Source organism: Equus asinus, chromosome 11 (assembly GCF_041296235.1).
Source record: "Equus asinus isolate D_3611 breed Donkey chromosome 11, EquAss-T2T_v2, whole genome shotgun sequence".
Lineage (NCBI taxonomy): Eukaryota > Metazoa > Chordata > Mammalia > Perissodactyla > Equidae > Equus > Equus asinus.
In genome coordinates, this window is record NC_091800.1 from 50555568 (window position 1) to 50575687 (window position 20120).

Below are 20120 nucleotides of genomic sequence, written 5' to 3' on the forward strand. Positions count from 1 at the left end.
GACTTAAAAAAACTTGCCATTAAACCTTTTATTCCAGGCTTTCCAAATTTGCTTTGCTAAATGGATATATTCGCTGCTAAAGATACATAGAGACAAGAGCTGTTTTTAAATTTGTTTATCACACCGCCCCTAGTTTTCCGCTAAAGAAAAGTACATTTTGTATATTTAAAAATATACACTCATTAAACGAGTCTCTAAAAACCTGAGCGGCCCCCCTTCGCTGCCTTCTGGGTTTCAGCTTTTGAGTTTCAGCTCCTTGCACAACACCTAAGACGTGCAAAACTCTTTTTCTCCCTAATCCTGTCAGAGAACAGTCCGAAGAGATCTCCCTCCACGTCTCCACCCTAATTCTCTCTTCCTAGATTCCACCCGCTTCTATCCCTCCCTCCGCCCCCGGCTCCGCCAGCCCAATCTGTCAGAGAAGTTGTGTACAAACTGCGCGGCCGCCCTGAGCGCGAAGCTCGCGCCCCAAGAGGGGTGCGGTCGGCCCGGCGGAGGCGGGGCCCTGGGCGAACTTCTCCCTCCTCATAGGCTAGCCACTCCGGCCCGGCCGGCCTTGGCGCCTCGCGATTGGTCACGGCGCTGCCAGTCTGGCTGGCGGGCCCCGCCCACCCGGAGTTGGGTAAAATACAGGCGGGCGTCAAGTGTCAGTAGTCGCGGGGCAGGTACGCGCGCTCGCAGCTCGTTCGGGGAGACCGGCGCTGGCGGGAGCGGGCTCCGGCGAGTGAGAGAGCGCGGCGGGGCGGGGCGGGGCGGGAGAAAGTGGCCGCCTGGAGGACGTTGGCGTTTACGCGTGGCGGAGCGGAAGAGTTTTGCTTTTCGTGCGCGCCTTCGAAACCCGCGCCTGCTGTTGCCTGAGGGGTCCGCCCCGAGCCTCCCCCCTCCGCCGCGGCCCCGCGCCGAGCTCGCCGGCCCGAGCCAGCGTGGGTGAGGTGGGAAGCGCGCTCGACCCGCGCCCCGCGCCCGGAGTCGCCCCCGAGTACCCATGGCTACGCGGGTGCTGACCATGAGCGCCCGCCTGGGACCCGTGCCCCAGCCGCCGGCCCCGCAGGACGAGCCCGTGTTCGCGCAGCTCAAGCCCGTGCTGGGCGCTGCGAACCCGGCCCGCGACGCGGCGCTCTTCCCCGGCGACGAGCTGAAGCACCCGCACCACCACCCGCAGGCGCAGCCCGCGCCCCCGCAGCCGCCGCAGACGGCGCCACCGCCCGCCGCGGGCCCGCGGCTGCCCGCCGAGGAGCTGGTCCAGGTAGGAAGAGCCGCCCGCCTCCCTCCCGGGGCTCGGGCGTGTCCCGTCGCTGCGACGCGCGGGCGACAGGGGCCGCTCCAGGCTGGGGCGTGCGTCGGGGCGCACCGGGAGCCGGAGTGCGGGGGCAGCCCCGCCCTGCCCGCCTCGCCTGGGCACCCGAGTTCCGCAGGGAGAAAGTGGGGGGACCCGAGGGAGGGTGTCCAGGATGAATCTGCCCTGGCGGGTCCGTCCGGGAGCGGTTACAAGAGGGAAGTAGGTGCTCACGCGCACCTTCGTTGTTTTTCTTATATTTGGAGGATGAAACCTCGTCCCTCACGCCCAACTTAACTTCGATGCCGCCTTTCGCCGAAATCCCCCCTCCTCCCAGTGCCGTGGCCTTGGAGGTCCCCCCCCGTCCCGCGTCGTCTCCGGTTAAGTGGAAACGCAAATCAGGGTGCTGGCGGGAGGCCCCTCGCGGCGCTAGTTTCGTACCCCATGGTTCACCCTGTTTTAGACGCGATCAGGGGCTGCCTTTAGGAAACGAGAGTTAGAAAAGGTGAGGTTGTACTGGAGGGCTTATTTTTCCTGTAAAAGAAGGAAAGGGAGGGGGGGAAGACCAGGGTGTTGTTTTCCTCGTGCGCGTAAATTTCCTCCCGAGCCGCGTTGAAAGCTGGCAGTTGGCTCTTACACTTGCCCGGCAGCCGAATTAGAGCAACCGCCTGTTTCTTTCGCCCACGCAGGGAGTCATATAGCCCAGAAAAAACTTCCCGGGACTTTTAGCCTGTCCCAAGGAAAAAAAAAAATTGGAAACATACCCACATGCAAACAGCTGGAAGAGCTAAAATCAGAAACCACTAACCACCACGGGAGCGAACTGCATGAAAGGGTTTAGTTCGGTTTATTTCAAGACGCTTCATTTAATACCCCTTGGTATATTGTGTGTTTGCTACCCAGCTCCTACTCCGGGGGTCTGCGAGTGTCGCGGTGCTATGAAAGGGCAGTGGCATTTGTCAGAGATGTGACTCACAGGACTAGAGCGATAATTTTTATTTTTAAATCATGTCTATCTGAGAAACCCCGTCTGCAGCCACACCGAATGAGACGAGGTCCGATATGAAACACTTTTGAAATTAAGTAGCAGCAAAGAAATGACTGCGTTATTTACCGATTGAGATGCTGCGGTTAATAGTTCTCTGAGCCATCTAGTTGGTGTTTCTCTTCTCTTTTGAAATTTCTTATTCAGTGTGACAAATCAAAGGAAAAACTATAACAGGAGAGAGGATGGCTGTAAATGGTGATTTTTTTTTTTTTCCAGAAAGTAGGATAATCCAGGTTGTAACCATTTGAAAACAGTTTGGTTATTTCAGTTTGTCAATTTTCTGCTTAGGAGATACCAAGAGGGTAAGGGGGGTGACTGAGCTTTTTACAGAGTAGGGGGGGAATGTAGCACTGGCCCCTGAAGACGACATGATAAATGTTTTGCTGATGACTGTGCTGGCGATTCAGCAGCCTCCCCACCCACAGCCCCTTAGCACCACTCTACCAAGGGAGTGATTTTCCCCTAGGTAATTAAAGATCTGTTTTAGATAGGGATATGAATAGGAACATTTCATTATCATATTAACCAATTACAGAATCTGCTGATTAAAATCAACATTTAGATCAAATGTTGAATGTGAAGTTGTGTTCTTTCAGTGGATGCTATATTTTGCTCAAAACATTGTATTTAAGTTTCAGTTGAACTATAAACGAGAAAAGACACGAAAATAGCCAAGGGATGTGTCTTATATTAGATATTTCAGCAATATCTATCCAAGCAAAAAAAAAACCCAAAAACCAAAAGACTTTGCAATATTATTAAGATTTGCATAGTTTTTAAAAAAACATGTTAAATTTATCTATATGGAATGAATAGAAATGAGGTAATTTGGCAATATTACAAAACTGTACTTTAGTTCCAAACTTAACTGCGTAATGGGACAGGGAATCTTGCTTGCACGTGAGTAATAATAAAATATACTTTATTATTGCATCAGAAAAGAATATGGTTTCTGTTTGCTTCTTTTTTCTCTTGATTTGCCTCTTTCACTTTTTGTCTGGGGTTCATTGTGGGAGCAGTTTTACCAAGTACAGGTTGTACAGAGTTTCGTAAGGTTTTGGTGAACCAATTGTTACACAATTGGCAAATAAACCTGATATGCTTATAAGCAACGCTTAGAAGGAGCTGGCCCTAGTACTTGTCACAGGGATTGTTGGGGAATTTTTAGTAAGCACCGTTTGTTTGTCCTTCCTGAGGTGATGAATCGGATGGATTATGCATGTTCATATCTCTTCTTTTTTAGACAAGATGTGAAATGGAGAAGTATCTGACACCTCAGCTTCCTCCAGTTTCTATAATTCCAGAGCATAAAAAGTATAGACGAGACAGTGCCTCAGTCGTAGACCAGTTCTTCACTGACAGTGAAGGGTTACCTTACAGTATCAACATGAACGTCTTCCTCCCTGACATCACTCACCTGAGAACTGGCCTCTACAAATCCCAGAGACCGTGCGTAACCCAAATCAAGACAGAACCTGTTACCATTTTCAGCCACCAGAGTGAAACGACTGCCCCTCCTCCGGCCCCGACCCAGGCCCTCCCCGAGTTCACCAGTATATTCAGCTCACACCAGACCGCAGCTCCAGAGGTGAACAATATTTTCATCAAACAAGAACTTCCTACACCAGATCTTCATCTCTCTGTCCCTCCCCAGCAGGGCCACCTGTACCAGCTGCTGAATACACCGGATCTAGATATGCCCAGTTCTACAAACCAGACAGCAGTAATGGACACTCTTAATGTTTCTATGTCAGCCGCCATGGCAGGCCTTAACACACACACCTCTGCTGTTCCGCAGACTGCGATGAAACAGTTCCAGGGCATGCCCCCTTGCACATACACAATGCCAAGTCAGTTTCTTCCACAACAGGCCACTTACTTTCCCCCGTCACCACCAAGCTCAGAGCCTGGAAGTCCAGATAGACAAGCAGAGATGCTCCAGAATTTAACCCCACCTCCATCCTATGCTGCTACAATTGCTTCTAAACTGGCAATTCACAATCCAAATTTACCTGCCACCCTGCCAGTTAATTCGCAAAACATCCAACCTGTCAGATACAATAGAAGGAGTAACCCCGATTTGGAGAAACGGCGCATCCACTACTGCGATTACCCTGGTAGGTGATCTCGCCTGGTTGAAGCATGAGTACTTGTGGTTAGTGTTGGTGTGAGTGTGCCTTCTTCAGCCTCAGGTTTTAAATTTACGCAGGAAAGTAGGGCTTGATAATGAAAAAAAATCATCTACTTTGTTCTTTTCATAGCTCAGTCTCTGTGCCTTACCCTGGTATGTAACTTTAGTTGTCTCTTGCGTAGTTGGTGTATTAAAAAATGGCCAGAATATTCTGGAAAAAAGTTACTCTGGACTCTATAGTATTAAATAAAATTTGAAGTTGGAGTTTAATGCCAGAGTTACGTTGTTTAACATAATAATCTAAATTGGAGTTTTAAATTCTGGATTAAGTACCCTAAAAAGAGATTACTTAAGTAAGGTAGGGGAAAATAAGGTGTGGTAATGCAGTGGGGATGGAGAAGGCTGCTATCCTGATGGTAGGTACAGGACTGTCGGGACAGAACAGATTTAAGGGTAGTTCTGATAGCATATGAACATATGTTCGTTCTTGAATGAGGGACATGGCACAAAATATAAATTGATGACAGTGATGAATCTATCTACAAGTTGCTGGCATCAGCTAGTTTATGATTAATACAGGGTATGATTTATTGACTGTAGTACATGATATGGCATGACATACTGAATGAAAAAACGAGAAATGTAGGAGCACAGAAAATTGCAGTCATCCTGGATAATGGTTTAACCTTGTCAGCTCTCGAGCCATTAAAAACGTTTAAATCACGGAAGTATGTGTTGCTAGTATAAGGCACCTAGTGGAATATAAACACAAATTTCCCATTTGTAACTAGGCTTGATTGTCTGCGCTCTTTCTGCTGAAGTGATACATAAAGCAGATCACTTTATACCATTAATAAGGCAATAGAGGAGCGCCCTTTAAAACTTCTTTTAAAACCGAAGCTTCAAATACCTCATCTAGCATGAAAGATTTCTTTAAAGCCAGATTTTAAACACCAAATCATCAAATGTAAAGATTTCAAAAGGATCTCCCAAATGACAAGCTGTTCTTCCTCTCCTTTATTTTAGGCTGCACAAAAGTTTATACAAAGTCTTCTCATTTAAAAGCTCACCTGAGGACTCATACTGGTATGTAATTTTCTTGTTAATTCTGTGAGTTGTGTAAATAGTGTAAGTGGTATTCATCCTTTTAAAAGCCAACACGTGTTTGATCTCTTCTTTCTTCTGTCAGGTTTTATTTTTAATGGCCTACCTTTTCAGCACTGGTTTGGCTCAGAATTCAGTTCACTGAAAGTCTGGTTCCAGAAAGGCTGATGTCCCCTCACTAAGGCCTTGCCCTGTCACCCCACATAGAATTAATTACCCAAAAATGTAAACAACAGTGTTTACTAACGGATTTTAAAACTTTAATGGCACTGCTATTCCTATCTTGAAGGAAAATAATGTAGCTCATTTTCTCCTCCATAACAAATCAGTTGGCTTCTATAAAGCTATATTAAACACTAAAAACCCTTCCATTTAGTACGTAAGTCGTAACTGCTTAATACATTATCTTTAGTTTCATCTTAAGCCTAAAGTATCTGTGTTTAGCATGTTTTCTATGCTTGATGAAAGGTAAGGCTGAAATTGTAGAGTATTAAAATCAGGCAGAGATGAGGTCGTGGTTTAAAGGTTTTTCTGCACCCACCCCAGCCTATATTTGGTGCGACTGAGAGACTGTCTTTATTCTAGCTTGTATTTCATCCTTGTTTAAAATGTGCTTTTTTAAGTTTAGCCCTTTTAATTTTATAAATATTTGTTTTGTCAAATCAAACAATCAGTTTTCAGTGCTTTTCAATTTTAAAACTGTATCAGAACCCATTTTAGGGTGAAACTGGGTCGCATGCTTTAAAAGCCTCCAGATACCCCCAATATTTTCAGATCTATCGATTGTCACTATTCGTGATTTTCTTAAAAGGACAGCCCTAAAAGGAGAGAACTTATACAAAGTGATTGTTTTTTTTTTTCTCTCAGTAAATGCAGCCTTAACCTAAAGTTCAAAGAATAAGTTAGCTAATAAAAGCAATGACCGAGCAAAATGTTTTATTCCATCATTGCTATGGAAACCGAAGTATTCAACAGTTCCTTTGAATGGATTGTTGGATTAGTGTAAGGACTTGAATCTCCCCAGGCTAGATGTTACTATGGAAATTGAGTTTTGATAAATGAAGTAGTTATCTCTAACTGCTGCATTAAAAAGTAAAAGCCTTTGAACAAAGGTCAGTGCTGAGATAGAACACAAGAGAAAGATGGCTGCGGACATTTTGTGTGCGTGTTAGGAAGTATTGTTGCTTGATATCCCAATGATAAACACTGCTTACTAAAATCTAAATAGTGTTTGTGACCATAGGGTAGATTCCAGGGCTTTCTGAGAAATCACTTTTAAAGAAAAGACATCTCGTGTTCTCATCAATGAAATGAATAGGTTGTTTTGGTCTGAAATTTTTAGATATAGACAAATTGATTATATAAAAGGAAAGATTCTACATAAGCTGCCCAAAGTAGAAATTATGTTTATGTTAAACACACACCCCTTACGCATATAAGAAGCTCAGTCTAAAGTTTTCAAAATACAAATGACAAGGCCAAGAAGACATTCCATATAGAAATACTAAAATATCTTCTTATAGAAAACACATTATATTAAGAAAGGAAAATTGAAAATGGATTTTTTACCTGAAGTTTGATTAAGGGGAAGTGAAAATAACTTTGAAATAATCGAAGTAGTTTTTCCTCTTTGAAAGTCCTTGAAACAGGAGATAGGAAGGAGGGAACACAGTTTTCATGAGGTTAAAGTCTCCTCATAAAAGAGAGTGCAGTTGCATATAACAACGTAATCGACTGCTTATTGCCGGGATGTAGTCAGAGCATATCTAAATGGCCTCGCAACCCTGTCAGGGTTTAGTGCTCTGAATGCTTATACCTGAGATTCTGGAACTTGACCTGCTGGCAAAGAAATTTAATAGTGGGTTGTGTTACCAATGCTTGTCCTAATAAAAACAGACTAAAAAGATGACCTAGGCCTAGTTTGGGTCCCATGCGTCGGACTTTTTCACCTGGTCATAAACGTGTGGCCTTCGACTTCTAATGAGGGAGCCCATGTAATCCAGTTTAATGAAGTTTTGTTTGATAGTCTTTCAAATGCCTTAGGGAGGGTTTGTAGCAGACTTGTTCATCTGGCTAAACCCGTTCTTGGGTAATCATAGAGCATTGAGGTTGTTTTCTCCCTCATTTCTAGTTTCTAGACAATGCCTTTTAAAATTACCTCTGCTCTCTCATGGCATCCTCCCCACCCTGCCTGTTGTTTTTAAATGAATGTATCTGAAGCCAGCAAAGCCTTCTTTTTTTTTCTTCCTTTTAAGGCCCAGGTATTTCTAAATAACTTCTCTCATTTAATCCTTTTTTCGTTTTCTTTCTGTTTCCCTCCCCACCCATCTGACCTTGGACAATTTATTAAAAAAATTTAAAAACAATCTGTATGGGAATTTTGATCTTTTTTTAAATCATAATGTGAAGCACCCTAGTGTTCCTTTGGAATATAATTGTAATTGCTTTAAAATGTCAGGTTACCTTATGTTTTAAAAAATGATTTAAGCAATTAAAACAACCTACATCTGAGTTCTATTTAATTGCTTATTCTGGATTTTTAGCTTGTAAATGCTTCTTAACTTGACTTGCAAATTGAACATAAGGAAATAGTCTTCCAAGATAAGACCTTTTAAAAATAAATTGGTATGAAAGAGTAGAAGATACCAGTTTCCTGAGCCAGAAGTCTCATAGCGTTCAAGTTTTTGTAAGTTCCTACAGTTTGATTTCTTTGTTCAGAAGGAATATACAAATAACACGAAGTTCTTTCTTTCTATGGTTAGACACAATATCTGAAACATATGTTGCCTCTATTCTGGGAAATAATTACATTTCACTTTTTAGAAACATGTTTTTATACATGTATTATAGCATGCTTATAGGCCTATAGAGGTACTACTTATGGGTGTATGGGTGTTTGTGTGTGTTACTTGTAACGTGTGTATATACATGTCATGCCTCTGATTAGAAGTAATTATGGCTGCTTCTAGGCAACAGTGTCAAGAAGTGGTATATTTCCAAATAAAAATATCTGTACTTTTGACGGCATTTAAATGTGAACGTTCTGCTGAAATTTGTGTATGCCTCATGATGTATGCAAGGCGATATACCCACTGCGGTCATTTAAAAGTTGCTCCCAAGCACCTGTTAAAAAAAAGATTGACATACCATTTTGCCCTTATAGATCAACATGACTGGTAAACAGATTTATGAATCAAATAGAAAAATGTACTGCTACTAGCGGTATAGCTGTTTGTGTTCATACATCTTACTATCCTTTCTTTAATTTCATAATGAAGATTTAAAATAACTTCTAAGCGCAGGATTGGAGCCAAAAGAAATTAAATGCAATAGGAAAAATATTGAGACTATATACAAAGATAAAAGTGCAAGAAATTGAAAAATTTTCTTATCACCGGTACTAGTTTCTTGGTATGTCTATAGAGTACCGTAAGTTGAAGTATTGCTTTTGCATTGAGTGTGGAAATTTCTTTGAAAATCATGTTTACACTTAAGTAAAAAGTATGTACTTTCCAAAGAAAAAGTCCTGAAAAAGTAAATAGTGAACCCGATACTGACGTTTGAAATCTTAGTGGTTTTAGTCACATGTATGGATATTCACTTAACCCCAGAGAATATGCTAAAGTGGTTGGGATATTAGGGTATGGGAACATTATCAGTCTCGGCTTTCTGGAACAGGGCAGAAAATGAGCAGTTGTGCAGAGAAAGTCTTGGAGCAGCACACACACTTGGCTCAAGTATCTCTTAGACCCAGACTATGCACAGGCTGTTACGTGTGTGCTAAGTGATCCCAGGATAGCTTGCCAAGGGTTGACGAGAAAAAGACAATTGGAAACACCCCCACAAAAGAAAATGGGAACCCACTAATAGCATAGGAACACAAAATGGACTCTTGGAGTGAAGCACTATGCTGTTAGTGCTGTGTTTTACGCTGAGCTGTTCGGGATTCGGAATTCCTTGTTTAAGAAAGGATTCTACAGTAAGTTTTGGAAAAATTTTTAGCCCAAGCCTAGTTGTAAAGGGGGTAAGTTCCCAAATTCTGCCTTACTTGCTTATGCAGAACACTATTTCCTAATGACATTTATATTAAGGTGTTACGGTGTATGCTTTAGAATACATAACCTCTGCTAGAAATTTGTTGCTAAGTGTTGATTCTGGTTTCAGTTTGGGTACTAAAAAATCCTTAGGTATGAATTCCTGTCTAGTTCTTTGCTCTACACTTATTATCCATTGAATATATTTGATAATGGTTTTTTATTTAAAAATATTGACGATGTTGACAATAAAGATTTTCAATCATGGCACTTCCGCATTAAAGGAAACATTCAAAGTGTTCTGAAAATGAGTTACTCCTTTTTGTGGAACTGGAAAGGAGCAAAAGGCTTTAAAAATATATAGGAAGGATTTTACTTCTTTAGAAAATTATTTAGAGCTAAAATCAGCATATATATCTCATATGGTTTGGATCTAGAGATCAATATTGGTTAAATGTGTAATCTGTGTTTTTGGTAGAGGTGAAGAAGTTTTGTAGGATAAAATTATTTAGTACCCAATGATTTTTTGAGTCTATATTTGGAAACTATGCAGGAAAAAGTATCACATTTAGCCTGTAGTATTAGATGTTTCTAGTTAAACGTTCTTAAATTATTTTCATTTGCAGCTTTGAAATTTATTTTCTATATTGACAATTTCAAGCTTATGTAAAAAAAAGTCGTGGCTTAAGAGACTTGCTGGTTCAGATCCCTGGAAAGGTATTTATGAGCATGAAAGCTTAGAAACAGTTTTTTTTAATGACTCACTGGGAAGATTAAACTTTGCTTCCAGGACTTGTTCTTTCATCTGAGAAACATTTACATAGGAAATTGATTAAACATTGTTTCGAGATGATAAAGCTTATCGAAAGTTAAGTATAATTTGATTAAGCAAACATTTCTGACTGATCTCCTGGAGAATCCAAAGAGAACCTCTTCCTTTTTGTTCTTCAAAACCAGTGGGAGAAAATAGTTCATAAGTGCATTAAACAGAATTGCCGTAGTTGTGATAGAAACAATCAGCTGTGAAGGTAGAGAGACTGTAATGTTTTTTAAAACAAAACAAAATAATTTAATCACCCAAGATTTTTCTTTGGCAGATATTTTTAGTTCTATAGAATTTAGTGGCTGTTTACTCGATGGCCTACATCTTTTCTGGTGAAAGGTTAGAAACAGTAATGTCCTACTTTAGTAAAAGTGTCTCTAGCAGCATTTCTGTTCTGTCAGCCTGTATTATTTATCTTCAAGGAGCTCTGACAACTTGATTAAGGGTGAGTTTTTACACTGTTTTAGAAGTGTACCGTGGGTGACTTTCATTAAAAGCATCTAGGCTGACGAATAAATTTCTTTGTGATTACTTTATAAATGCAAACCTTGAGTTGGGAGGAATCTCCTGGTCAAGGTGTCCACATTAAGTACAAATTAAAGGAAAGATTATCTACCACTCATTCCTTGCTGAAAAATGAAAATACAGGGTTTTTCTATTTTGGTTAAAAAAGAAAAAGTAAAATATTTCATCAACACTTTACTTTTTAGAAAAAATTGAGTTTGAACTCCTATTATAAGAAAGTGAATCTGAGTGTTGTCAGGAGACTGAAGGATTGATATTTCATTAACACTATTAATAGAGGGTGTTTTCCGTTGTTTTTATGGAGAACTCTTAGGAGAAGTAGCAGGAGCTTAGAAGCCTGGAGATTCATTCTCTGCTGGGATGTAGACGGCAAGTGTAGCCCTGGACAGCACGGCCCCACCTAGCCGAGCCCTTTACGTTCGGCAGATCACTGCTCTCTGGCCCCAGAAGTGTCCCCTCGCTGCCTTTGCCCAGCAGTAGGAGAATAACTCCTTGATTTTCGTCAAATCCGGTCCAATTCTGTAAAAGAAAATGCGTTTACATAGAGTTTACTCGTCCTTGTAGAACTTCAGGATGGGTAATAAACTGATTCTGAACATGTCCTCCTGAAGAGGCTAAAAGCATGGTTCTTACTGTATGGACGGTTAGGCAGACTGTCTTCAGTGGTGGGGGCAGAGCAGAGCCAGGCGGCCCTGCTGCAGGAGGGGCCCGAGAGAGAGGCAGTCTGACAGACTCACAGTGGACGCCTTCCTGCCTCTTGTACCTCCCCTCCTTTTCTTCTTCTTCTTTTTTTTTTTTTTGCTTTTTCTCCCCAAATTCCCCTAGTACATAGTTGTAAATTTTAGTTGTGGGTCCTTGTAGTTGGGGCATGTGGGACGCCGCCTCAGCATGGCCTGACGATCAGTGCCATGTCCTCGCCCAGGATCCGAACCGGAAAAACCCCCGGCCACTGAACTGGAGCGTGAACTTAACCACTCGGCCACGGGGCCGGCCCCTCCCCTCCTTTTCATTAGTGAAAATAACTGAGTTGCTCAGACCTGGACCAAACAGGTGATTGTTCCAAAGATGCAGTAGGAGAAGTGTGGCATTGCAGTTGGAATAGAAGACAGTCTCTGCCCTTGGGGAACTTTTGGAGCTAGCTAAGGAGGCAAAATACAGCTTTTTGAAGCCTTCATACAGCAATGCATGTGCAAGTGCAAATCAAACACTGGGAGTAAATTCAAGTGATGACGGGAATACAGTGAAGTGGAATGATCTGGACTGTGGAGAGGTTTTCTGGAAGGAGTAAGGTGAATCAGATTTTAGAGAAAGGGACAAACACACGAATCACCCAGCAGGTAGAAAGAAGGGAATTTCTTTCTTACTGTATCTTTTTAATTAGTTTCCTTAAAGTGGGCACATTATTAATAAGGATTCTATATGTACTAAGTATTAGATGCATTTTGCAAGTACTACTAGTACTAATCTTTGAAATGAACTGTTTACCCTTCGGTTCCAAGTGCAGGAGATATGCTACAATGAGCTTTAATAAAAAGATTTTTTAAATGGAAAATTACTGGCATAGATGTATAAAAAATGTGAATTAATGAGCCAAAATCATCCTACTGTATCTGGGTTTTTTTTAGATATCAAGTATTTCCCCATGAATTTCTTCAATCTTGGGGATTAATGTGTCCTATTTTTTACCTTCACTAGAATATATAGACTGTTTCAGAGTCTAAGTTCCAATAAGTCTCTAATGATGGAAAGAAATATAATTATTGAATTGCATGAAAATATTTTCCTCCTGAAATAAGAGCTCATTTTGAGCTTCAAGGACTCTTAAATTCTAAGAATTAAGATTAAGTACTAACTATTGAAATAATTTATTCCACTTGAACACTTTGCATTGTTTTGGTTCTCAGAATAGGCTGTGGATTTTAAGTTCTCTGAGGCCAGAAACCAAGTCTTATTTGTCATGTTTTGCAAGTCACTTAGTGCAGGTCACCCTCTCGTGTACTAAACATGACTTGGATTCTGATGGTTTTCAGCCTCTTTCAGATATAATTGATTGGATTATCTTTTAGACATCAAGAAGGCAGCCAGATGTACAAATTTGCTGTAAGAAACTTTTAAAAAGTTACCTAAAATAACTATTCTAGGGTAAATATTTTCATTGATGGCATTTTTCTTTTGTTAGGAGACTCAAGTAGAACGTTCTAGGGAAAGGCCTTCGTATGACCCTATTGAGTATGTTCAGCAGAGCAGAGAAACCTCCCATTCTATTATGGTAGATTCAAAGTCATTTTTTTATCTGTTCATCAGAGGAGAAAAAATAGATAAAAGATAATTTTTTAGTTCATCGCTGAAAGATTTTTCAGATACTCGACAAACATTCTGCTGTGGTTCTGCTAAACCACTGACATTCACTTAGCCTAGGCGGGGTAAAGGGGAACCATCATTAGGTGGTAGTTGGAGATTGTCAATACCAGCACAGAACAGTTTTTGGGACCCCACAGGTCCTAAAGGTGCTGCTCCACTGAGGATTGGCCCAGCCAGGGGTTTAAGGTCTGCTCTGAGTCCGTTAAGCTGTTCCTTAACTGACCTTCACAAGTGGCTTTAGACTCTTTAAATAAATTTGAACTGTATCTATGTGTTCCTTAAATCATTTCTATAGAGTGTATTAGTGTTTGCTAATGGAGGATGTTAGCAGGACATCAAGGGAAAGTGGAAGGCCAGGATTCTTAATGTGGAGCTCATGGTTTGCTTCCAGCTCGTGGGGTGGTTGTGAGGATTAAGGGAAATAATGAGAAGTACCTGACTCTGGAATATGTGCTCAACCGATGTTTTTGCCTACTCTCTTTTAATGGTAATGTTTTTGCTTAACATTTTATAAAGTATATTAATTGACTTCAGGATGGATAGTATGTATGTTAAACTCTAACATTTTTTAAAAAGGTTAGATTCCTAGCAAAATATTCCTAGTAATTTTAGAATAGAATGAGAAAATATATCCTTTGAGATAAAGTTGAAGCTTGTTTTCCATGCTGTGCAAACTTGTCATTTTTTTCTTCCTGCCTTTGGAAAGTTTCACATTAACAGCATGAGGACTTAAAAATACAGTTGGTGTTGAAAGAGCTTAACTAAATATTTTAAATTGGTGGTATTGGAAGGAGATTCTGTAAAAATCCAATTAAATTTTTGAAAGCTCTATCCTGTTGAAATAACTTAAAGGAAGTCAGTTTGGTTTCCCAGAAGTACTGTGCATAGTGTTTCTGGCTGAGGAAGAAAGGCTCGAATCTGCTATTTGGCCAGAAATTGGGTCCTAGCTTCCTCTATGGTGTTTGCCTTGAGCGGTGTTGACACTTGAACAAATCCCATAGAAACTGCCCCAAGTGGGCAGTAGCTGTCCTTGCTTTTATAGTAAAGACTTGGCCCTGTAAGTAACGTCCCAGACACTGCTAGTATTCTTGGCTGAGTAATCTATAGATGTGCATAAATTGAGAGCAAAACCCCAAATGTTTTAGGAACTTTAATGGCTACTGTTTTTCAACCAATCAGTAAAGTAAACTTTAAAAAATATTGGTGCAGTTTATTGCTTCATAGCCAATAAAAATAGTGAACAAAAAGAGTCTAGTGTCCCTTGTTTCTTAAATAAACTCTGAGAATTCAGTTCTCTTGCTATTTAATTATTAAATTCAAAAGACTAGAATGATTTCTTTTAAAATTGGGGCACTTTAGGAATTTTTTTACCTTGCTTCAGACATCAGAAATAACTTTCTCTTTCCATTAAATGACAGTAAAGTATTTAACCAACATGTTTGTTTTGGTGATTTATTTTTCACAAGGAACAAAAACAAACACTGTGCAAAAAAGTTATTTTTTTCTGACTGATTTACATCTCCAAGAGTGATGGCTACGTTTACTACTACTATTAAAATATTTCTACATATTAAGCAGATTCTACGTGAACATAAGTGAAAAGTGGCTTAGTGTGTTACTTAAAAGTTTTGGGTATATTAGCTTAAATTCTTAGAATTTACTGTGAGAAAAAAAACATTTCAGGAATTGAGATGTGCATTTTTAAAATAGAGTGATAGGAACCAAAAAAAGAATTAAAGAAATAAAGAAAAGTTTGTGTCTTGGTTCAGAGCCAGAGGAGAGGAAAGAGGAAGGTGGTTTGGGGATGTGTACCAAGGGAGTTGAAAGAGATCTCATGGGAAGTAACTGGTACAAATTTCAAAGGGCTATTCTAGCCCTTTCTTCTTTATCCTTATGGGTTTTTGTTTAAGAGTCAGACTGGTTATCAGGACAGCAAAAAGTATATTAACCACAAACTACAGAAATCTCAGTTGATGTGGACAGTCTTTTAAAATTTGGACTCCGCTGAGTAATCTTACAACTTCCTGAATGTGATACTGCTAAATCAGGCAGAAGGGCTGTTGAGTGGTGTTGTGGTACGAAGTAACAAGTGTTCAAAGCAACTCGGAGGCTCTTCCCTTTCAGAAGAGAACATTTTTTAAGCAATTTTGGAGTTTCACTATTCAGAATTTTAAAAGGTATCCATATAAAACTCAGCTGTAAGCCAACAGTCTTTTTTTTTTTGAAGGGGAAGATTCACCCTGAGCTAACTAACACCCTGATGAAAGTAATGTGTGTGTGCTAGAGTGACTTTCAAAGAGTGCCCTAATTGTCCATTCTACAGGCCGAGTGTGGAAGTGAACTGGTTTATGTGCTGGAAGTTTCAGTCTGGCTAATTTAGAGACATTGAGGGCCAGTTTGAAGAAAAAGATTGCAGTTGTGGTACATTAAATTCCTTGTATTGGTGATTTGAGTAGCTCCCAGTTTTTTTCCTCCCATCTTATAGCCCTTAGTCCTACACTAATTTAATTTGGGTTTGTGGGTGTAGAGATTGTATTTACACGGTAATGACAAAGCCACCCAAGCTCATGTAGTCATTGCATGAATTTATACGAGCAAGGGCAGCACATAAAAATAAGTACTGATTCATCGTGCATGTTTAAAATTGCCATTTTCCTGTTCTTGAAAGGTACACACAATAGTTATTTTCTTTACATCATTAGGTTAAATGCTCTTCTATGAAACAGTGACTCTCTTTACTAGATTACCTCGCGGGAATTTAGTTCATAATGGAATCCCTGAACTTTTCTTCTCCTGGACCATGATTTTTAAAAAAACGCATTCTTAGGCAGTGTCTGTGATGTGTGTCTTGCAAGCAGGCCGCCTCACCACTCTCGGTTCCTTGTCACAGGTGAGAAGCCGTACAAGTGCACCTGGGAAGGCTGCGACTGGAGGTTCGCGCGCTCCGACGAGCTGACGCGCCACTACCGGAAGCACACGGGCGCCAAGCCGTTCCAGTGCGGGGTGTGCAACCGCAGCTTCTCGCGCTCCGACCACCTGGCGCTGCACATGAAGAGGCACCAGAACTGAGCGCCGCCCGCGCGCACGACGGCCCGCGGGCCGCCTGCAAACTTAACTCTACATAAAAAAAGAAAACGAAAAACTGGAAATGTATATTTTGTATATTTGACAACAGGGAATACATGTATTAATACGCAAGTGTTTGGTCCTTTTAAGAATCTGGAATGATGCTGTCACGTGTATGGCTTTACTCAAGCAGATTTCATCTCACGACAGGCAGCCACATCTCAGCGTGCTTGGGGTGGGGTGCGGGGTGCGTTTGCAGTGTTTCTACCTGAGCACCGTCATTTAAGGTGACAGTGTTTGGTAAACAAATCAGTTGGCAGGCACAGGAAGAAGACTGGATTATATGTCAAGATTTTACTTGACATTAAGTTGTTTTTTCAATATTAGATAATTCCTTAGAGGTGCGCAGTGTATCTGGCAATTCACAAATAGCCATTGAACAAATGTGTTTTGTTTTGTTTTTTTATATGAGTTGCCTATATTTGCTATTCAAAATTTTGTAAATATGCAAATCAGCTTTATAGGTTTATTACAAGTTTTCTAAGATTCTTTTAGGGAAAAATCATAATTCTTTTGAAAATAACCATGAATACATTTACAGTTAGAATTTGTGGTAAGATACCTCTTAAAACCTTACCAAATTCATTTCTTTAGGGGGAAGAAGAAATAATCATTCAAAATGAACGTTAAAAGCAGATTTCATGCACTGATTAAAATAGGATTGTTTATTTTAAATATGGAAGACATTTTATATGAATTGTGAAGTCAAGAGCTTAAAGATATTTACAATATATAAAGGTTAAACCTCTTACAATAAGCTAAACAGTATCATTTTTGAAAAGAAGGACTTATGTAGTTTTCACATGGCAATGTTGAACTTATGATGCAGTTTTCATATACCAAGATGTTTGCTCGTGTAGGACTGTTGGTTAAATGCCAATTTATGTGGATTTTGCATGTAATATACAGTGAGACACAGTAATTTTACCTAAATTACGGTGCAGTTTAGTTAATCTGTTGTTAATACTGACTCAATGTCTGCTTTTATTATAAATGACATGTTGAAAACATAAGGAAGCAAGCGCTACATATATGCAATATAAAATAGTAATGTGATGCTGATGCTGTTAACCAAAGGGCAGAAAAACTAAGCAAAATGCCAAAAGGGTCTTAATTGAAATGAAAATTTAATTTTGTTTTTAAAATATTGTTTATCTTTATTTATTTTGTGGTAATATAGTAAGTTTTTTTAGAAAATTTTCATAACGATAAATTATAGTTTTGTTTGTTAGAAAAGTTGCTCTTAAAACATGTAAATAGATGACGAACGGTGTAAATATTTTGTAAGAGGCTTCAAAACGTTTGTACGTGGAAACATCCCTACATAAAAGAGCAGAAATCGGTTGCTGTTTTGCTTCTTTCTCCCTCTTATTTTTGTATTGTGGTCATTTCCTATGCAAATAACGGAGCAAACAGCTGTATAGTTGTAGAATTTTTTGAGAGAATGAGATGTTTATATATTAACGACAATTTTTTTTGGAAAATAAAAAGTGCCTAAAAGATGCATGTGGTGCCTTCCTTCTTCACCTACAATAGCAAAAACAATTAGCAAATTCTGTTCCCAAAACTATTGAAAAGGGTCTTTTTCATCAGTGCAATTAATAAAAAACCAGTTCCTACATTGAACCAATACCTACCTTTGTTTAAGACAAAAGAGAGGGATTTAGTTTTAAAATAAGATTAGAAGTCTAAAGGGAGGCCCTTTTTTTTGTCACTACAAAGACCTATTGCATTGACCTTTTCAAGATCATTGTTTGAAAACACTGTAGGGGTAACTTGCCTATGCTAGTTTTATCAGAAGTAAACAAAACAAGAATTGGGTTTTTAACATTTTTTTCCCTTTTAAAAGACAAAACAAAGTTGACTTTATCCACTAGCAACAAGCACACCTATTTCCTTGATCTTGGTTTCCAATACTATTCCCCAATAAAAAGAACTGGAGCTCCTTAGAGAAATGGCTGATTCTAGGACTGGGGCAGAAAATATAAGGCTGTCTTATAGTGTCAGAAAGCAAGGAAGTGATTTAAAAAAATCCCACAATGACGGGGGTATGTCAGAGCATCCACATAAAGTAGGATTGGATTATAACCCAAAGTATAAAATATTCACAAGTCCATAATGACGTAAATGAATGAATAAGAGAAAAGAGATATCTGCAGATGAAGTCCAATTTTTACTCCACTTTTGGAGGTAGAACATAACTCCCCACGCAAGTGTGGGCTGCACATAGTGACTTTATTCTAAAGAGTACGATGTGGCCAGGAGGGGAGGGAGAGTAACTTCACAGTGCGGAAACCTGCTAGACACCCTCAGCGAGGTGATGGTGGTCCATGTCAACAGTGGTAAATCTTGTTGATAGTGTGTACCCTTGATCTGATGTGATGAAATGGAGTTTGCCTCTGTGGTCTCCCTTCTGAAAACAGGCAACTCCAGTCTAATCATAAGAAGCACATCAGACAAATCCTAATTGAGGGACACTCTATAAGACACCTAACCAGTACTCAAAACTCACGGTCACGAAAAAATTCAAGAAGCTGGCACAGCCAAGAGAAGCCTCAGGAGACATGACAACTAGATGTGACAAACTAAATGGGGTTCTGGAACAGAAAAAAACATTAGGGAAACACTGAGGAAATGCGAATAAAGTGTGGAATTTAGTTACTGTATCAATATTGGTTCTTTATGACAAATATATGACATCACTGTAAGCTGTTAATAGGGGAAACGGGTGGGATATTCAGGAACTCTTATCTTTGCAGTAATTCCACAAATGTAGAACTTCTAGAGTAAAAAAGTTAGGTTTTAGAAAAGTGAAGGAAAGAATTGGTATCACTACTGTATATCAATAGATGGGAAAATCCCTGATGTTGTCAGAACTAAAGTGAAAATTGCAGTTACGTAATTTGGCATCCTAAATTTATTCGGCCTCTCATTATTTGACGACTCATTTTTCCCTGTCATTCAAGTAATATCTAGGTCAAGCATTCCCTAGCCAGAATTTCTCATTCTTTCCTGGGGGAAAAATTTAATTTCTCTGTCTTAAATTTATTTCTAGAAATTGAAAGTGAGGCTATAGGTGTTTTGAAGCAAAGACTACTCCATGTGTCTAGCAATGAATGAGAGATGTATCAGTGTTCAGTTGTAATTGATAATCATATGAATTAAGACATTTTCCTGTGAGTAGAAAGCTCCACTCTTGCTTTGGTTCCCAGCACTTAATTGTATTCAGCTTCCTCACAACTACCATTTTACCCCAAATTACAGAGCCCAACTGTTTCCAGTTCTCTTTCCCTCTCTTAACTTTTTCTCTCTTTTGCAGGCTGTCCGTTCTCCTCTCTTACCAGCTACCTGTTCAAATGCTTGTCTGCGAAAGCTCGCTTCAGACCCTCAGTCTTAAGCCACTTTCACTGGCGCTTCTTTTGTATTTGGAGACATTATGGCATTTTAGCATTTTCTGGCTTCTATCATATGTTTTTCTTCCTCAGATTGTCAACTCCTTGGAAGAAACACCACTTTTTGGGTTGTCTTTGCATTCCTGCGCTTATTGAGTGATAAAGCAGCTGTCAAGACATAACTTTATGGTGCTGTACAAATTGGCTTAAACCCTGCAGCGATTGAATCTAATGTTCCCCAAAGTTCCTCTTCATGCTGCACTGTTGATACAGTGCTGGTGTTGGATTTTTGATAAGGTG

General features: G+C 40.0%; 1 protein-coding gene across 1 annotated transcript; it reads left to right on the forward strand.

Moving 5' to 3' along the window:
* Nucleotides 1-635: 635 nt before the first annotated feature.
* Nucleotides 636-17930, forward strand: KLF5 (KLF transcription factor 5). The gene is made up of 4 exons (XM_014860001.3): nucleotides 636-1246; nucleotides 3568-4441; nucleotides 5482-5541; nucleotides 16193-17930. Exons 1-4 carry the CDS (start codon nucleotides 986-988, stop codon nucleotides 16369-16371), a joined length of 1374 nt encoding a protein of 457 aa, XP_014715487.2. The 5' UTR covers nucleotides 636-985; the 3' UTR covers nucleotides 16372-17930.
* Nucleotides 17931-20120: the final 2190 nt, after the last annotated feature.